We start from the raw sequence: 17,263 nt of genomic DNA, 5'->3' as shown, positions 1-17,263 counted from the left end.
TTTTTTTATGACAGTGTATAATTTCCGATGATGAGACGTTGGTGATTGTGAAATAGCAACCCTTGCTGAATGTATGTGTATTATGGGAATTGTTTGATAGACAACAGATAGACAACACCTCATTTGCAGATAGTCTTTATATTTCTTCACGAAGAGTTTGCTTATTTGTCCATTTGCACATTGCACCATCTTCAGACGTCATAGCTACCAATCTATGGCGGGATTATCCGCTTCGAGTTCGCCCTCTTCTCTCAAGATCAATAAGCAAAAACGGACATGTACCTACTAGTTTAGGTAATACTGCGTAATACCCCACTCCTTAGCAGGTTTCCTCAACCAATACACGATTCAGATCTTAGTTTGGCAGGTACTCGGGTGTAGGATCATTCATTGCCAATTAATAAAATCCCTCGAAAATGGGAATAGAGGCAAAGATAGCACATCAAATGACGGTATCGTCCCTCAGCTGAATCATTTGCAGTCGATGGACCCAAAGATTCGGGTCATGTCGTGACTCGGTAATCTGGGTATTACTCTGACTCTGAAGCTAATAGTTGACACTGTAACCCTCATACACAATGTGTCCAATATGATACATGTGGCTATTTATAATCATCAGTGTCGAAACAACATGTCAAGATTCACAATATCGCCAATGATGATTGTCTTGATACCAAGGACTACCATTGAAACGCGAGGATACAAATCCTAAAACATCTGGCTCAAAGCATCGTTTCGGTTTTCTGGTTAAAGCTCGGGTCAAATCGCCTTGCGGCCGGAAAAAAGGTATTCGATGGGTATTTCCAACCAACTGATACACAAATCAGATCGGAGATAGACGTCTGCAACTCTGAGATATTTGATTTTACCTTCCTCAAGCAGGACGATTAATCTACGGCAGATCTAGACTGTCTAGTCTATAACCCATCCCATCTATTTCCACTTCTTGCCGCCGAGAAAAAGGTATTCGATGGGGCATCCCAGTGACGTAACTTGTCGAAAGACCCTAACCCAGATCCCCCATTGGGATCAGAGCCGTTGCAATTGCTACTGTTGAAACCCCCCCTGAATTTGACCCCGCTGGCCCACATAACGGCCCGCTAATGCATAAATTCTAATTTCAAAGATCGCGACGTGACGCGACAAGCTCTGGCTGGTTGAGTTGGAAACTTTTTTTTTTTCATCGTAGCTGGATTATACACCCTGTACCCGGAAAATTCCATCATGGTCTTTTCGCTTTCGCAGCACACTTTGAAGGTATGCTCAGTCCAGATTTCTATGCCCTGGAGGGAAAAAAAGAAGAAGAAAAAAAAAACCCCCAATTGGTGCCAAAACCTGTAAAAATTCTCAGGCTCTGACAACTGCGACAACGGATAGTTCGCTTAGTTATTTAGTGTGCAAGTTAATAGACCAAACATGTCTCGAATCGGCGGCGCTCCCGCCGTGAGACGCTGCCTTTTGGCGGCAGGGATCCGCGCGGGCGCCTCCGCCCCTTCACCGAGGAGCCTCAACGCACTGGTTATACATAGTCGCCACGCCGCCACCAAGGCGACCGCGACCAGCACCACCAAGCGCAGCAGCACCGTCAAGGCATCGGTGACGACGGCGGCCGAAACCACTGCCACCGAGGCCAAGAAGATCAGCACCAAGACCGCTGCCACGACGGCAACGACCCGGCCCAAGACGACTAGGAAAAAGGCTGCTGCCGCCGCGTCGACGGATGCGGAGACTGCCGTCCCTGTCGATGCCGCTTCGGAAACCCCCGTGACTACGGTCAAGAAGACCACCCGGGCCAGCTCCACCAAGGCCGCGGCGGCCAAGACGACCACGGCTACGAAGAAGACTACGACGCGGAAAACAGCGGCGCAAAAGGCGGCCGAGGCTGCTGAAGCTGGCGATGCGCCGGCCGCCGAGGTCCCGGCCAAACCCAAGCGCATGACCGCCGCGCAAAAGGCAAAGGCGGCTGCTGCTGCGGCTGCCGCCGAGAGCTCACCGCCCGCGCTGGAAGCCTCAAAAACATCCGCGCCTGCAGCCAAGGACAGCGACAAGACTGCAGCAACGAGCGCTGCTGCGCCAAGAGCACCCGCTGCCTCGACGGCTTCCACTTCAAAGGCCACGCCCAAGACAAAGACCGTGAGCCCTATTACAGAAGCGAGCCCTGCTGAACCGCTTCAAAAGACAGCACCCGTCTCGAGTACGACGACAAGCTCATCTCCCCAAAAAGCCCCTATCTCGCCAGTACAAACCGCCACAGACTCTGGAAAGGAAGCAGTCTCGTCAACGCAAACGAAGACGTCGATGGCATCTTCACCAAGCTCCTCACCTGCTTCCACAATTTCAGAGTCCTCCAACAAGACAGAGACCGCAGCGCCGGCCTCAACAGTTTCGGCCAAGCCTAGTACCTCCACCGCAGCAAAGTCACCACCTGCACCCAAGGTTGTTTCTGGATCTACTGTGAGCCCGCCGGTCAAGGAGACAAAACCACCTGTGACGGCTGCGAAAGCAGCTGCTCCCACGGCACCTGCAAAGGGAGCCTCGTCAGCCAAAATGAGCACTCCGCCGGTTGGTGCGACGAAAGAAGTCGGGTCTTCAAGATTCGCTGCTCCTGCTGCGGACAAGGCCAAAGTGGCACCAAAATCTACACCCCAACCTGCTCCGGTGAAGGAAGCGCCAGATTGGGATGAGGGACCTTTGCCTCCAGCGTTTCAAGGTCGAGGTGAAATGCCCAAGCCGTATGATACCAATGCCAAGGAGTATAAGGATAGGGCGAGGCAGTGGCTCAAGGTCATGGTTGGCTTGCCTATTCTCATTGTTATGAGTTATCACCTGTATGACCGATGTAAGTTTTTTTTTTTTTTTTTTTTTTTTTTTTCCTCCCTCTCACTTCCTATTCCTTGTGTTCAATCGTCTCAAAACCACCCATCATGCCCCCACAAGATTCTGACTTTATTCCGGCAGTGGTTCTGGGCAATGGACCCGATGAACGGCTCGAATTCACCGGACAGGGAGTGCAGCTGGGACCTAAGCTACCAAAACTCGAACCCGGACCCAAACCCGAACCCGCACCCGAACCAACAACAACAACTGAACCAAAATCAGAGACAGCTTAGAATTGCAGGCTCATGAGTCATCGCCAGCTGCGTGTGCCACTAATGTGTATTTTTTCATGTCATGATACCGAGGACGGAACTACTTAAAAACGGAGATGGCTGTTTGTGGGCAATGAGAACAACAAGATAGGCCGGGGCCTTGTGTTGTTCATATACGTCCTTGCTATAGCGTTGCTGTGTTATTGGTACACGATCTGTATACTGTAATGAGCGACCATCCATGTGCTGTACCATGCACATCGCACGTACAAATGTTTCGATCATATGGGATGAGAAATGTTTTATGATACTCGATTTAATAAGGCGCATAAGAAAAGAACGAGATTGCCCGACGACATTAAAGTTGGACTGGGCCCCCCATGGAGCCATCCGCAATGTGGGCGTTATGCATTCCATCATCGGGGAGGCCCGATCATGCGGGCATTGTGCGAGCGCGGCGCTGCGCTGATGCAAAAAGAGCCCCCAAAGAAACGGAAAGTTCTTGATCCGGACCAAGTCGGGGAAATGAGAGGAGGGGGGGATATTACAAAGAGATGCGCGTGGAAAGCTTCGACGGCACGCGGTTCAGGAAACAATAATGGGATGACAGGATGGAGGATCATCCGGAAGAGAAGGGGTCCAATTCCGAAAAATCTACACACACAGGCGACGCAATATAGAGAGAGAGAAAGAAAAAAAACCCCCCTTGTCAAATGTGACAATGTCGCACCTGTCAAGTGCGAACCGAGACCACCGAGCGCGCCTTGCCGAGTGGAAAATGTCACAGAAAAATGTGGCCAGGGGGTGTTGAGAGTACCACCATCCTTGACTGGCGGGCCCCATCTGTATTTTTCATTGGCTCCCCCCTCCCGGGAAGAGGGTTTCAATCCCACTCAAAGTTTGTTCTGAATGCTTCGCGAGCCCATCGGACCTACCCAAGAAAGGAAAAGATGATCAAAATTCAAGGTTATAAAGAATTTTGACCATGAAAAGAGACAAATCGAACGACCACAACACGTACAGGAAACCAGGGTCTACACGCTAATTCAACCCTTTTTTCCCGGCAGATGTGACAAGGAAGAAAGAGAGAGAGGGAGAAAAAAAAAAAAAAAAAAAAAGGCCCGGTCTGGAATTCGGTCTGTAGGATTACGGGATCAAGCACAGACAACAAGACAGGCTACAGGTAAACCAAAGTTTGGTTAGGTGAGATTTCAGCTGCAGGACCGCGAAACAGGCTTCAGGTTGTTCAGACGAGGAGAACAGGATGCAAGATGGCGATGTAGTATCTGAAAACGGTTACTGCAAAAATGCGGAAAAAGAAAAACCCATCACACTGGCTGACTGTGGTCGTGCGGTTCATCTAACCGATCGATGGCTAGGCAAAATGATCAACGACAGGAGAAGGAGAAGAAAAACCAGATGAACATGCCCAGTTAGACCAAACTTCCCTGTTTCTGGTGGTAGATCTTTCGTCAGAATTTTTTTTTTTACTTTCTCTCTTTCTGGTAATACACAGGTGAAAAAAAAAAAAAAAAAAAAAAATAGAGAGAAAAAATTGAAAAAAATCAAACAGACCAAACCTCCCCAGCGCCAAAAAATCCCTTGGCAGGTACAAACACCCACAGAGGGATGGGAAAATTCTCGACATTCCCATGTGGTTATGGAGTTGTTCGTAAAATGTTCGTGGCAGGTCACAGTAGAATAGGCGGTTGCAACATTGAACGTCTCGTGTATGTCAGAGGTTGTTTTGCTTGCCAAGCGACCTGTGTGGCTTGGGCAAGCAATTATACAGTGACAGTAAGCCTTGGGTACGTACCTCTTCTAGTGTCCCTCTTTTTACCCTTTCTGCTTCGAATTTGGGGGTTCCCGCAATACTAAGCTTGTCCCGTCCTTCGGCTTGCGACGTTGTCACCAATGTTTGGTCCGCTGGAAGCTGGAATGAGCTTAACCGAAGGACCACATCTGACCCACTAAACTCAAACTTCCAAGAGCCGCACCACTAAACCCCCTTGGACAAGCTCGTGGCGGTTAGGGATGATGGATGTCTTCTTTCCTTGACCGGGCTGTGGGGGCAAGACCCAGAAAAAAAAAAAAAAAAAAACTTAAAAAAAAACTTGATCTTCTCACGTCTCTAAGTAAAAAATCATCCCAAGTTTGCTGCTGCAGGATTGATCAGTAGACACCTCCTGCCAATCCCCCTGGCGCATCAGATCTTATTCATGGATTGGACGGCCTCACTGGACCTACAGATCAGCTCAAGTTCATTTCCACTATTAGAGATCTTCGTGAGATTTGCGCACACAATACAGGAGGTGATAAACAAAACATGTCCCTTGCTGGGGGAAGACGGCGGCCAAGCAAAGACAGCGATTGCGGAGCATTCCGCGCTAAAGAAGACTAAGAAATAAAGTACATAGTCTAGACTGGATAGACTACAGGAGATATTTTACGATTGGGGGTTTTTGGACCCACGGAAGAATTACAAAGTATCAATCGGTTGGGAAGCGAATACGACCACAGGCCAAGGGGTGTTATACCATAGTAATTTCATTCAACCGTGGACATTGACCGCCAAAACTTCCTACCGTGCTGTACATTCAATGCTCATTCCATATCAGGGCCCACCAAAACATCCACAAACTGACAAAGTGTCGCCGGCCCATCCATCAAATTGCCCCCCCAAAAAAAGGTATTTCGTCGCGGGCGGATAAATGTCACTAAGTAGCAATTACCAGGATGTCGAATTCGGGTAATGTGGTTGCAGTCTTGAAGCTTTTCTGGCTCGATAGATGGCGGCCTATCCTGGTCTATTGGGGACATTGTTGCAGAACTCCCCGAGCCCAGCAAATGGGCCCACAAACCAGCTCATAGAAACATGGGTAGAGCAAAGGTTGCGAATGCGACTGAAGAAGGTAGAGAGAAAGAAAAAAAAAAAAAAAAAAAGTTCATCATCTAGTGTTGATGGATCTTTGACGACTGCTTTTTTTTTTTTTGTCTTTTTTTTTTCTCCGCTGGCCTTGAACATCACCACAAGCGAATAAACAATCTTGCAAACAAAAATCTCCTAAAAGTCTTGGCTTTGACAAGATAGATATTTTCACCGGGAACGATGGAGTAGCCAAGCGAGCTCCTCTTTTTCTACTGGCGAAGCGATATGAGTCTCGCTCCTCAAGCAGGCTAGGCTTCTGGCCGCACGCAAATAATCACAGCAACACTTTGTTTTGTTTGTGCTGCTGCAGCGGGCCCCCTGATCAGCTCCTTGACCCCTTGCTGTGTCGGGTTTCCCTACCGAACTGGCGGGCTAGGCGCTTCCACTCTGTCTACCCCTTGCAATCAACACTCGCTTACCTGCTGACCTTGGGAACAGGCGGACCCGCCTTTGTTTCTCCTTCACGTCAGTGCTTGTTGTTCGTTCCAACGCCTGGGATAGGAATATGGACGGTGCCCCTTGAATATGGTGAGACGTCATGTCAATGGCCACGCCGTCCCATTCTCAAAAGATGTCTGTATGATCGCCGGCCAGGTCCACTCCCGCCCATAACCAACCCCCGGGACGGCTGGCCTCAACGGCTGCAATCTCCAATGGGCATGGTATACCCTACCATGCTTGTGATCTGGAGCGTCGTCCCACCCAGGAAGGGCATCGATGGGGGGGAGGCAGGAAAGGATTCTAGGCCTGCGTATCATTGGGCGGGAATCTGCTGTATGGTAGAGCCTCGAGTTGTGTATATATAACGTTTCTATCCTTCCCGCATTCTCGGTCAACTTTCTCTTTGTCTTCATCCACCAATTCATTCTCGGCCTATACCTTCTTTTTTTTGCAATCACTTAAGCATCTTCCATTCTTTTCAAGTTCTGTGAACTGCTTATTTTTTCGACGCTCTCTAAGCCTAACTTTATTATCAACTTCGATTCGAAATTACCGCTAGGTCGGTCTTTTATTTGGGAATCTTACTACCTGACAAAAAGTACTATTTACTTTTTTTTTTCTCTCCACAAAAAAAAAAAAATCATTCAAGATGTCTTCCACCAAGGCTCTCATTGTTGCGGCTCTTATCGCCTACGTCGAGGCTCGTTTCGGTCAGGAGCAGATCCCCGTGGCTGCCGTCCAGGCTCTCGGCAGCTTTGGCAGCCCTGGCCAGGCCGCCACCCTCTCCGGCTCCGTCCCAGGTGTCCTTTTGGCCGCTGCCAAGGCATGCGACAAGGTTAAGCTTGCCGACAAGATAGTCGAGGAGCTCGGCAACGACCCGGCCGTCATCTCGGCGGCCAAAGGTCTCTTGGTCGCCGAGATGAACTTCAACCCCTTCGCCGTCAAGACCAACAAGATCTGCGACGACGCCTCCCTGCCCGCCACTGCCGAGCTCCGTGGTGTCATCCCCAAGGTCGACCCGGCCAGCGACCCCTCTGGTATCCAGAACTCCAACGCCGAGAAGTCGGTCAATACCCCCTTCAACGCCGACGGCCTCAGCATTGCTGCCATCAGCCAGGCCCAGGGCTTCTCCAACTTCATCCTCGGTGACAGCGGGACTCTGGCTTCGGGTGGTGGTGCTGCGAACAACAGCAGCTCTGCCAGCGGTGGTGCTGCCAACAACAGCGGCGGTGCCAAGAAGGACAACCAGCAGAAGAGCAAGCAGCAGAACAGCTGCAACAGCGAGCAAAAGGACCAGCAGAACAAACAGCAGAACGACGGCCAGACCAACAACAACCTGGGTAAAAGCAACCAGGGTAACAACCAGGGCAACAACAATGGCGGCGCTGCCAGCGGAGGAGCTGCTACCAACGGTACCGCCAGCGGTGCCGCCGACTTTGGCAAGTGCACGCCGACCATCGACCTCAAGGGCGGACGTGGCAACCGCGCCGCGACTGAGTTGACCTTCCTGCCCACCGACGCCCTCGTCGCCCAGGGCCAGCAGGAGGCTCTCAACCCGAACATCATCACCAACCGTGTCTGCGACCAGCTGACCAACGTCTGCGGTGCCAACGCTGCTGCCAAGGCTCTCTGCCTCGAGGCCAAGGCTAAGGTCCAGGCTGCCGGCACCAAGGACCAGTCTACCGTTGATCTCTTCAACAGCGCCCTCGGCTTTTAAGTCATGAGTGGAGGCTGTGTGATGAAGGGAGGGAACATTGTTGTTCTGAGTTGAATTTGTCTGCAAGTGGAGGAAGCAGACGCCTTTCTGGGTGATTTCATATTCTTCTTTTTTTTTGTGGAGGAATAGTGCTGTACTTTTAGTATTATTCTCACTTACACCTTTTTTTTAAACGATGCTTATTTGATTCAAAAAAAAGGACTTTTATTCTCAGTTCAACTTGAACCTGGTGCAACCCTAAATTTGTTGAATGTTAAAAAACTGTAGACCCAAATCTTTAGTGGATGGGTTGGTCGTCGAAGCATATGCCGAAACTTGAAATTATCTACCCACCAGGGGCATGCTGCGCCTTGTCTTTCTTGGTAGGACATGACAAGACGTATTTCTCTTCAAACAGTCAGTCAGTTAGACGTCAACATTACACGTGGTTTATGAACGGCCCCTGCATCAAAAACGACAGAGCCTGCGTTTTACCTGTTGTCGAGAAAAAAAAAAAAAGACAAGACAGATTTTGACATGAACCAAGTAGGTGTGTTTGCTCCGCGCAAGTGTCGAATTTTCGTCGCATAGCATGGACAAATATGCTTAGACTATGTATCCAAGCATAGTAACCCGAAGCGCCTCAAGTTCCGCATTCGGCAATTCTAGACGCGCAACCCACGCAAAAGAATAAAATAAAATAAAATAAAATACGGATGGCCGCACCTGCAGGGTTCCATCCCATTTATTCAAACTAAACGAATTGAATTATTATAGTTTGACATCAGTTGACCAAGCCAGACCGAGTTTGCGTGCGGGGATATGAGATGACCCTGGAAAATGGAGCCAAAGGTTTTCTTTTGCCCGTTGAATCCCCGGTTACAAAAATTACATCAGGTGAATGATAACAACTTACTTCTACTAAACTTAGTACTATATACAGATTGGCAGGCTGGGGAGCTGGGTTACACGAGTCGATTTGAACTGCCCTTTTCCCCTTTTGAGTCGTGGGGTTAACGGTTTTTGTTTAGTCGAAGCAGAGCACTTTTCAAGTTGCAGCTGTTATGCGTTACCCCATCAGTTGGATAAGTTGTTTAGGCACCCCGGGTTGCCTAAAACAGCAATCCGACGGTGGCCCCGATAGCGGCGGCGTCGGCAAGGGTTTTAGTTTTTGCAGTTCAATTGCTCATTATGTAGTCAGCACCACGTACTCGTTGGACCAAAGACAAAGACCAGACCACCACCAAGAAGTGAACCCTAGACTAGTCCGCTAAAGTGGCTCCCTCATAGTCTTGGGCGCAAGTTTTGATGTCTTGGTTGTGTCTCTCCTGTTCGTTGTTTGTACCCAACCCCACCTGAATGGTACTGCCATGTACCCAAAGTTGTGGTTGGTGTGTATGTGTATGGGCCGATTGACGTCTTGGGGTACAAAATATGCTAGCTATAATTGACTTGACCCCAAAAACCAACCCCCATAGCATAAACGTCATGTTGAAGCAATCAAGACAAAATAGCTGAATTGTAGATTATGATATTCGCAAGATCCGACTTTCCTTGGGAGGAAATGATAACAAGGAAGGATGGTGGTTATGGGGAGTTTGTCGCTGATCTGCGGGGAAGAGCTGCGTCTCCTCACCCCGCACGAGACGCCATGTACGATGTAAGTGGCAACGACCCTGCAGCAAGGCCCGCTTTCTCCATGGACATAGTTGAGGTCGGATAGACAGTAAGCAAGTATACTGTAAGTGAATGGTCTAGACTTATCTACTTCTTTCTTCTGCCTTTACATCTACATTACGATGGTGCATCCACATCCAACCAGATCCGACAATCCGTCTCAGCAGATCAAAGAGGTGGATCCTCATATTTTGTACAAGGTCCGACGGAATATTCTCTTCAATGCGCTGGTTGCTAAAAAGTCAAAACCCCAAATACCGGCCCATCTGCTCATTGATTCGGCCCGTTCCCAACCACTTCCTGCGCACTTGTTGCACACTTGTCGCATGTTCAAGTTTTCTTTGTTCTTTCACCTTTCAGATAGAGAAACACACCACATTTCCGTCATAATCCCCGTTTGGTTTGGATAAACTCGACTACTGGTACACAGAGCTTCCTTCACACACTCAAACACATACAGACACAACCAAAATCCCACCAAGAGCTCTCCCCTCTCAACTCTCACAATGCTGTTTCTCTCCCGCACCGCCCCTCGCCTCGCGACCAGGTGTCGCACCACAACCACAACCGCAGCCGCCCGCCCCCTCCTCGCGACGCTCGCGACCAGCAAGCCCAGCAAACCCCGCTTCTACAGCAGCGCGGCAGCAAACCTGCCTGAGTTCTCCCTCAAGGACAAGGTGCTCGTCGTGTCGGGTGGCGGGCGAGGTCTGGGTCTGGTGCAGGCCGAGGCGCTCCTCGAGGCGGGCGCCAGGGAGGTGCACGCCATCGACAGGCTCACGTCGCCGAGCGAGGACTTTGCACGCGTGGCGGACAAGTTCTCGGCGGCGTTGGGGAGCGGCAGCGCGCTGCAGTACCACCGGATCGACGTGCGCGAGTCCGAGGCGCTCAATGGCGCCGTCGAGGCCATCGCCGAGCGCCACGGCCGCATCGACGGCCTGATCGCCGCTGCCGGTGTGCAGCAGGCCACCCCGGCGCTCGAGTACAACCAGGAGGACTCGGATCGCATGCTGAGCATCAACGTCACGGGCGTCTTCATGACGGCCCAGGCTGTCGCCAGGCAGATGGTCAGGCTCGGCCAGGGCGGGAGCATTGCGCTCATCGCGTCCATGAGCGGCACTATTGCCAATAAGGGGTTGCTTTGCCCGTATGTTTCTTTTACTTTTTGTCCTTGTTATCTTTTATGCCAAACTTGCAGTCAAGAAAAAAAAAACCACACATACACACAGACACACACACAAGACACTAACAATAATCAAAAAAAAACCAAAAAAACCAAAACACAGTGTATACAACGCCTCCAAAGCCGCAGTCATCCAGCTCGGTCGCAACCTGGCAGCCGAGTGGGGCCAGCACGGCATCAGGGTCAACACCATCTCGCCCGGCTACATCGTGACGGCCATGACGGAGGACCTGTTCAAGGAGCACCCAGAATACCGCACCAATTGGACCAAAGAGAACATGCTGGGTCGCCTCAGCGCCCCCGAAGAGTACCGCGGCGCTGCTGTCTTCCTGCTCAGCGACGCCAGCAGCTTTATGACGGGTAGCGACCTCAGGATAGACGGTGGTCACGCCGCCTGGTGAGAAGGAGGGCAGTAGAGGGGGTACTTGGCAGGTTTTTAACGAAGCGGGATCTCTCTTTTTTTTTTTTTTTTTTTTTTCTCTCTCTCTCTTTGGATAGTCAGCCGGTTTGGCGTTGGTCGTTCTTTTTTTTCTGTTTGGGGTTATTTTTATTTTTATTTTATTTTTCATCCCCCCCGAAACGTTGTATTCGGGTCTGTTCCTAGGCTTGCGGTGTATCTTGATGTGTTTGACCGTGAGCAGAAAACAAAACCTCAACTTGCTCAGCAGCTTCTGTATCGCGTAATGGATATCATACAATGTTGTTACAAAAATCAAATCTCGGAAAAAAAAAAGGCACAGTAGAAACCACACATACACACACACTCTCTCTCTCTCTCTTCCACCGGATCAGCTGGCCCCCAGAGCTGCCACCATGCCCGGCGGTCCCAGGCGGCGGACCACACCCTGCTTGAGCCGGAGCCTCTCCTCGATGCGATCGGGCGCGATTCCGCGCGACCTCATGATCAGGACGTCGCGGATCGTGGCGGCGTCGAGCAGCTCGCGGCCCTCGAAGCCGGCCCTGCCCATGGCGGCGAACTCGCGGTCGGCCTGCTCCTGGATCCTGTGGCGTGCCGCCAGCGCCGACAGCGTCGTGTTTTGTGCGACGGCGGACGAGGGGTGGGTGTAAGCCGCCGACGGGCCACCGCCCTGCCGCTGCGCAAAGGTGGACGAGTGCGACAGGGTCGGGTTCGGCTGCACGGCGCCGATCTGCCGCAGCCGGTCGGCAAAGGCTGGATTGCTGATTGTCGGTGGAGATGGGTCTGCGCCGTCGAGTCGGATTGCTGGGGAAAAAAAAAAAAAAAAAAAAACGAGATGCGGTATCGCGCGTCAGTAACAAGAAAAGCTAGCTAGCGGCCTTTTGTGTAGCGAATGGGGGACCGTTTGAATGACGCGCCCCCAGGCGAGAGATGTTCGGTGGTGTGGGTGTTTGCTAGATCGGCATGAAGAGATGGAAAAAGCAGGTAGTCAGGGAGTCGTACCTTCATCCTTTACCGACGGCCCCCTCTTGGATGTGGGATTCTGCCTCGGTGCCGGTGGTGGTCTCGGGTTCGGGGTCGACGAGGGCGCGGCAAAGTTGCTGGCCCTGCTCGGAAACTTCCGAGTTGTGTTTTGTGCGGCCTTTGAAGCCGACGCACCCATGATTGATTTGCTCTGGTTGCTGGCGGCGGTTTTCTTGGTGGTGTGCGTGCTTTGTTGGATCCGGAGCGGTGGCTTTGCGAAAATCGCGCGAGTGTTTTCGGGGGAATTGGCATGGAGATTTCAATGGCGGAACCGTGACCGAGAGATGACGGCAACGGTTCTCCACAGATTTGTTCCTTTTTTTTTTGTGGAGTCTCCACTCAAACTGCCGCTCCGCATGGAGTTTGTTTTTGACCGGACGTTCACATCCGGGTTTCCTTTCAAGTCGAATCTACCCAACATACACCAACAGCAAATAACAGCTTGTTTTGTTGCCGATGAAACTGGTTTTATTTTTTATTTCTTTTTATTTTATAGTTATTCTTTACCATTCCGATCATAATTGCACAACACTTGAAACATCCATACCGGCACTGTCAATTACACCAGTCTTTACTAGTTGATCCATTCTCCGTATATCCTTGATTGTTGTTAACCAGAGTTTTCTGCTGCCGTTGCTGCCGGAGTGTCTGTCTGCATTGGAACAATGTAACTATCCGGAAGCAGCTGCTCTACTGCTGGTGTTGAGGGCCTTGATGTCGACGGGAAAAACCCAGAGAGTCGAGACAAAATACCCTTCTTGGGCTGTTGAGGGCCAAGTAGCGCTGCAAAGCGAAAAGCAAAAAAAAAAAAAAAAAAAAAAAAAAAAAAAAAAAATCAGTCAATAGTTTGTTCTTTCGGTTGAGAGCAGAGGGGATGGTCCAGAAAAAAGGAAGAAACGCAATTCACTTACCCTCGGCAAACCTATTGGTAACCGCTCCTTCAATGTACTCCTTCTGCAACTTGGTGTCGCCAAACCAGTACCCGTTGCCTCCTTCCTTTACCTTGACGGCCTCAAACTGCCATGGTCTCGCCTTTTGAAGCAGCCACTCGGGCCCGGTCAGGTCCTCTGCGCAAGGGTCCCACAGCAACTCGGGGTCGAGGTCGCGGTCCCTCGCCATCATGTCCTGGTCCGCCGCCGTCTGCAGGTGCACCGGCCACCGCCGGAGCGAAAAGTACTGCCTCGCCCGTCCGCGGATCTCGGGCGCGCCCCAGTCCCAGATCTCGTCGCGGATCGGCAGCGTCACTTGGCTGCCGTCCTTTGCCAGGTACGTCTTGAACTCGGTCGGGTACAGGTTGTTGAGGTTGGCCTCGGCCTCGCCGATGATCTTGCTGCGGATCAGTTTGGCGGCTTGGTCTTCCGTCTGGGGCGCAGCGTTGTCCTTGTCCATCTCGGCGAGCACCCGCAAAAGCGTCGTCGGCATGACTGCTGTCACGCCCGGCGAGGCCTTTAGCAGCACCCGGTCCCATTCGGTCTTGGTCTGGATCCAGTCGGCCATGGAGTGGGTCATGTCCTGCTTGGTCAGCTTCTCGGCTCGTGGACGACCCTCGAGCATCCGGAGCGTGAAGCCGAGCCTGTAGGATAGCACCATGAAGAAGTTGGTCACGGCGGGTCGGAGGAGCTTTTCCTGTGGCTCTTCGGGGTACGATCTCTCGTGTTCTTGTCTCCTGGCCCTTTCGGACTCGGCCCACTCGACCTCCTTGTGGTCGTCCCAGAACGGATACGGTCGGCTGCCGACAATTTGTTCCCATGTCACCATATCCTGAGGCCGAGGGGCCAGGACTGCGTCAAAGTCTCTGTAGGTGGATATTTTTGTGGCCTGCCGGAATCTCGCGTCGCCCCTGCTCGGAACGTAGCCGATCTGATACTCGGGGTGGACGTGTGCAAGCGGACGCTGGACGTACCCGTACTCCTTGACGCTCTTGGTGAACCGGATCCGGCCCTGCCCCTGCAGCCTGTCGAGCCAGCTGCACGCGTCGTACACGGAGAAGCGTGTCCTTTGGTTCAGGCCGTCGACGCCCTTGTGCATCTCCTCGAGCAGCTTCTCCACCGACACGGCCGTGTCGCGCGTCTCAAAGATGTTGTCCTCGGACAGGTCGTCAAGGATTCGCTGCAGCCGTTCCGCAAAGCAAAGGTACAGCGCCCCGCGGTCCTCGAGTCGGCACAGCATCTTGGGGGTGATGGACCTGGTGGTCAGCAGCCGCAGGTAGCCGAGCTCGATCACGTTGAGCGGTCTCCAAGTTTCCTGATCCTTGTCTACGTCCCGCCACCGGATCTCCTCCGGGGCCTCTTGCCCAGCGCGGCCGAGCTCGTACGTCTTGATACAGGTCTTGATCAGCGGCCTGGGCGACACCAGGTCCGTACGCCCCAGCAGCTTGACGATGCTCATGCACGTGGCCTCCAGGTCTCTGTTGTAAGACTCCTTCAGAGTCACCACGTCGGCGTAAACGGATCTCGGCTGCGGCAGCGCGGCCCAGTCGGCTCCGGTGTTGATGTGCGCATCAAAATCGGTCTCGGACTTGGCGTTGTGCCTGTCCAGCTCCGTCTTCTTCCTGGCTTCGTCCCACCACTTGTCCCACTCCATCCAGAAGCGATTCATCCTCTTGGTGTACGGCATCCCGTGCGGGTGCCACTGCTTGCGGCCCTGGGCCGTCCTCCTCTCGACGTCCTCCCTGGTCAGCCCGACGGATGAGAAGAACGGGCCCAGGGCGCTCTTGCACTCCGCCTCCAACTCGGCGGCGGTGACGGGCGGGACCATCCGCTCCTGCAGCGTCCGCACCGCCCTGTTCTCGACGTTTTTGATGGCGCGCAGACAAGCCTGCAGCGCCGCGCGGCGGTACCCTCGCTCCATGGCGTAAGCCTCGGCGCTGTCAGGTGGGTCGGCAAGCTGGCGCCATGCAGAGCCGCCACTGACGCTGCTGTCGTAGGCATCCTGCTCGACGCGTGCCAGTTTGGTCCCGTCTTCGTCCATGGCGCCTTCGGCGCTCCACAGCCATGTCTGGGAGTTACGCAGCGCGTCGATGTGGCTCTGGGCGTCCTCGAACCTAGACGGCAGTGCGTTGACGACCCCGGGCATGCGGTGCAGGACCTTGCGCGGGTCCTTGCGGATGTTGGCGCGCGGGGCCGACGACCCGACCACCGGCGGCAGGGTCTCGTCTCCTGTCGGCACCCCGGGCACGCGGGCCTGTCTGGCGTGCCACTGCTCGTAGCTCTCGTGCACCTGGAGTTTGTTCTCGACCGCCCGCAGCAGCGCGAGCGTCCCTTCGGACATGGGGATGGTCCGGATGGCTGAAAGGTACTCGCGGGCCTCCTGGATGTTCTTGTCCCAGTACCGGCTGCGGTCCACGTCCTCGTCGGCCAGGAAGTTGGACAGCTGCTGCAGGCGCTCCGCCACGGACGGCTGCGGCTGCCCGTTGAAGTGGTGGTTGGTCTCGGTGTCGTTTGCGTTCACGCCGACGGGTGCCCTGGTCGTCCACTTACGCCGGTTCGGCTGGCTCCACGCCGCCGCTAGCTCCTGCTGGATTGCGAGGTATTCCGGATCGTCCGCGGCCGGGACCACGGTCCCACCGGGGGTTCGAGGGAGCGATCCGCCATCAAGGGATTCGTCTTGCATGTCAATATCTTCCCCTTCCATGTTTAGTAGTTTCTCGAGCAGCTCTTCGTCAGGAATCATAAACATGTCGGCATCATCTTCAAACCTCCTCACAAAGTCTTCTTCCCCTTCCAACATCGGCTCGGTGGTGGCCACAGTCCGGGTCTCAGTATCTTTTTCTGTGAGTGCAGGCAATCGCAAAGGCCTGTTCTCCCAAGTTTGTTGAGCGGAAGCTCCCAAGAAATAATAATTTGGTCGTGTAGCTATAGATTGCTTTACTCCCCAAATACAAAAGGTCGGTCAAGTGAGTTACTAGTAGTATGCCTGGATTGACGCACAAAAGGTTGGTGACCTAGATAGAAAGAGCTTGTTGTAGAGAAGATGAAAAAGAGCCTAGAACGAAAACGAAAAAATGAAATGCTGCAGTTTGGAGATGAAGGAGAAAACAGCGAGTCGATGACAACAACAGGGCGGATTTCATTGTCCACCCCATATCTCGACAATGTTTATGTTCCCCTTTCCCCCTTACAACCATCCCTTCTGGCGATAATAGAATGACGGATCAGGAGATGGGAATGCACTTCCAATTTCAGCAACAGATCAAAAGGTCGGCCACTTCAAATCACATTCCATTCCTCTCGATAGGGTCGGAATTCGTCAGATTATCGGCTCTCGTCTGGAATGCAAGCCAATAACTCATCCCTTGCTTTGGAGGTACAACCACTGTTCGTTCATTCTTGGCCACAACCGGCTTTGGCGACCACCCAATAACGCTTTTTTTTTTTATTTTTTTATCAATGCCTACTCACAGGGAGGGCCTGATTGCGACGATTTAGTTGCTGCCGTGGTTATGCAGACTGGCTTCTGGGTTGTGGCATGCGTGGTAGAGAGTATTGATGCAAACGGGCAGAGCGCCAAGGCGAAGCCTACCTATTTCAACAATGTCTGCACGTTAGTAGCTTGGCTTCAACGCAGCCAACTAACAGCAATCAGTAAGGGACAAATGTTGAAGAAAAAACCCATAAGCAAACGTGACAGAAAATCGAGGCAATGTTTGTATATTTGATGCATGTTTTTGGTCTCAATTATGTACAAATCTGATATGCCTCATTGGTTGACTGACAAGTTCCAAGAGGGTGTCGGGTTGTAGGGGCTATCTTCGAGCCGTGATGGGCTTCGGCTGTCGGTTGCGATCCGCTCCAGGTATCGCAGAGCCGAC

General features: G+C 52.4%; 4 protein-coding genes across 4 annotated transcripts; 3 read left to right on the top strand and 1 right to left on the bottom strand.

Annotated features, from left to right (window-relative positions):
- Positions 1–1,416: 1,416 nt before the first annotated feature.
- On the top strand, positions 1,417–3,110 carry PpBr36_05741 (uncharacterized protein; the record flags this gene model as incomplete). Its single annotated transcript, XM_029892893.1, has 2 exons — positions 1,417–2,839; positions 2,959–3,110. 2 exons carry the CDS (start codon positions 1,417–1,419, stop codon positions 3,108–3,110), a joined length of 1,575 nt encoding a protein of 524 aa, XP_029745504.1.
- Positions 3,111–7,108: 3,998 nt separating this feature from the next.
- PpBr36_05740 (uncharacterized protein) lies at positions 7,109–8,176 on the top strand (the record flags this gene model as incomplete). The annotated part of the gene is made up of 1 exon (XM_029892892.1): positions 7,109–8,176. The coding sequence occupies one exon, from the start codon at positions 7,109–7,111 to the stop codon at positions 8,174–8,176; it is 1,068 nt and encodes a 355-aa protein (XP_029745503.1).
- Positions 8,177–10,338: 2,162 nt separating this feature from the next.
- Positions 10,339–11,413, top strand: PpBr36_05739 (uncharacterized protein; the record flags this gene model as incomplete). Its single annotated transcript, XM_029892891.1, has 2 exons — positions 10,339–10,976; positions 11,116–11,413. 2 exons carry the CDS (start codon positions 10,339–10,341, stop codon positions 11,411–11,413), a joined length of 936 nt encoding a protein of 311 aa, XP_029745480.1.
- Positions 11,414–11,800: 387 nt separating this feature from the next.
- On the bottom strand, positions 11,801–16,217 carry PpBr36_05738 (uncharacterized protein; the record flags this gene model as incomplete). Its single annotated transcript, XM_029892890.1, has 2 exons — positions 13,365–16,217; positions 11,801–12,183 (listed from the first exon to the last, which is right to left on the bottom strand). The coding sequence occupies exons 1-2, from the start codon at positions 16,180–16,182 to the stop codon at positions 11,801–11,803; spliced, it is 3,201 nt and encodes a 1,066-aa protein (XP_029745481.1). The 5' UTR covers positions 16,183–16,217.
- Positions 16,218–17,263: the final 1,046 nt, after the last annotated feature.

This window comes from Pyricularia pennisetigena (genome assembly GCF_004337985.1).
Source record: "Pyricularia pennisetigena strain Br36 chromosome 4 map unlocalized Pyricularia_pennisetigena_Br36_Scf_6, whole genome shotgun sequence".
In the NCBI taxonomy this organism is placed as follows: Eukaryota; Fungi; Ascomycota; class Sordariomycetes; order Magnaporthales; family Pyriculariaceae; genus Pyricularia; species Pyricularia pennisetigena.
This window is presented reverse-complemented; position numbering and strand designations above follow the sequence as displayed.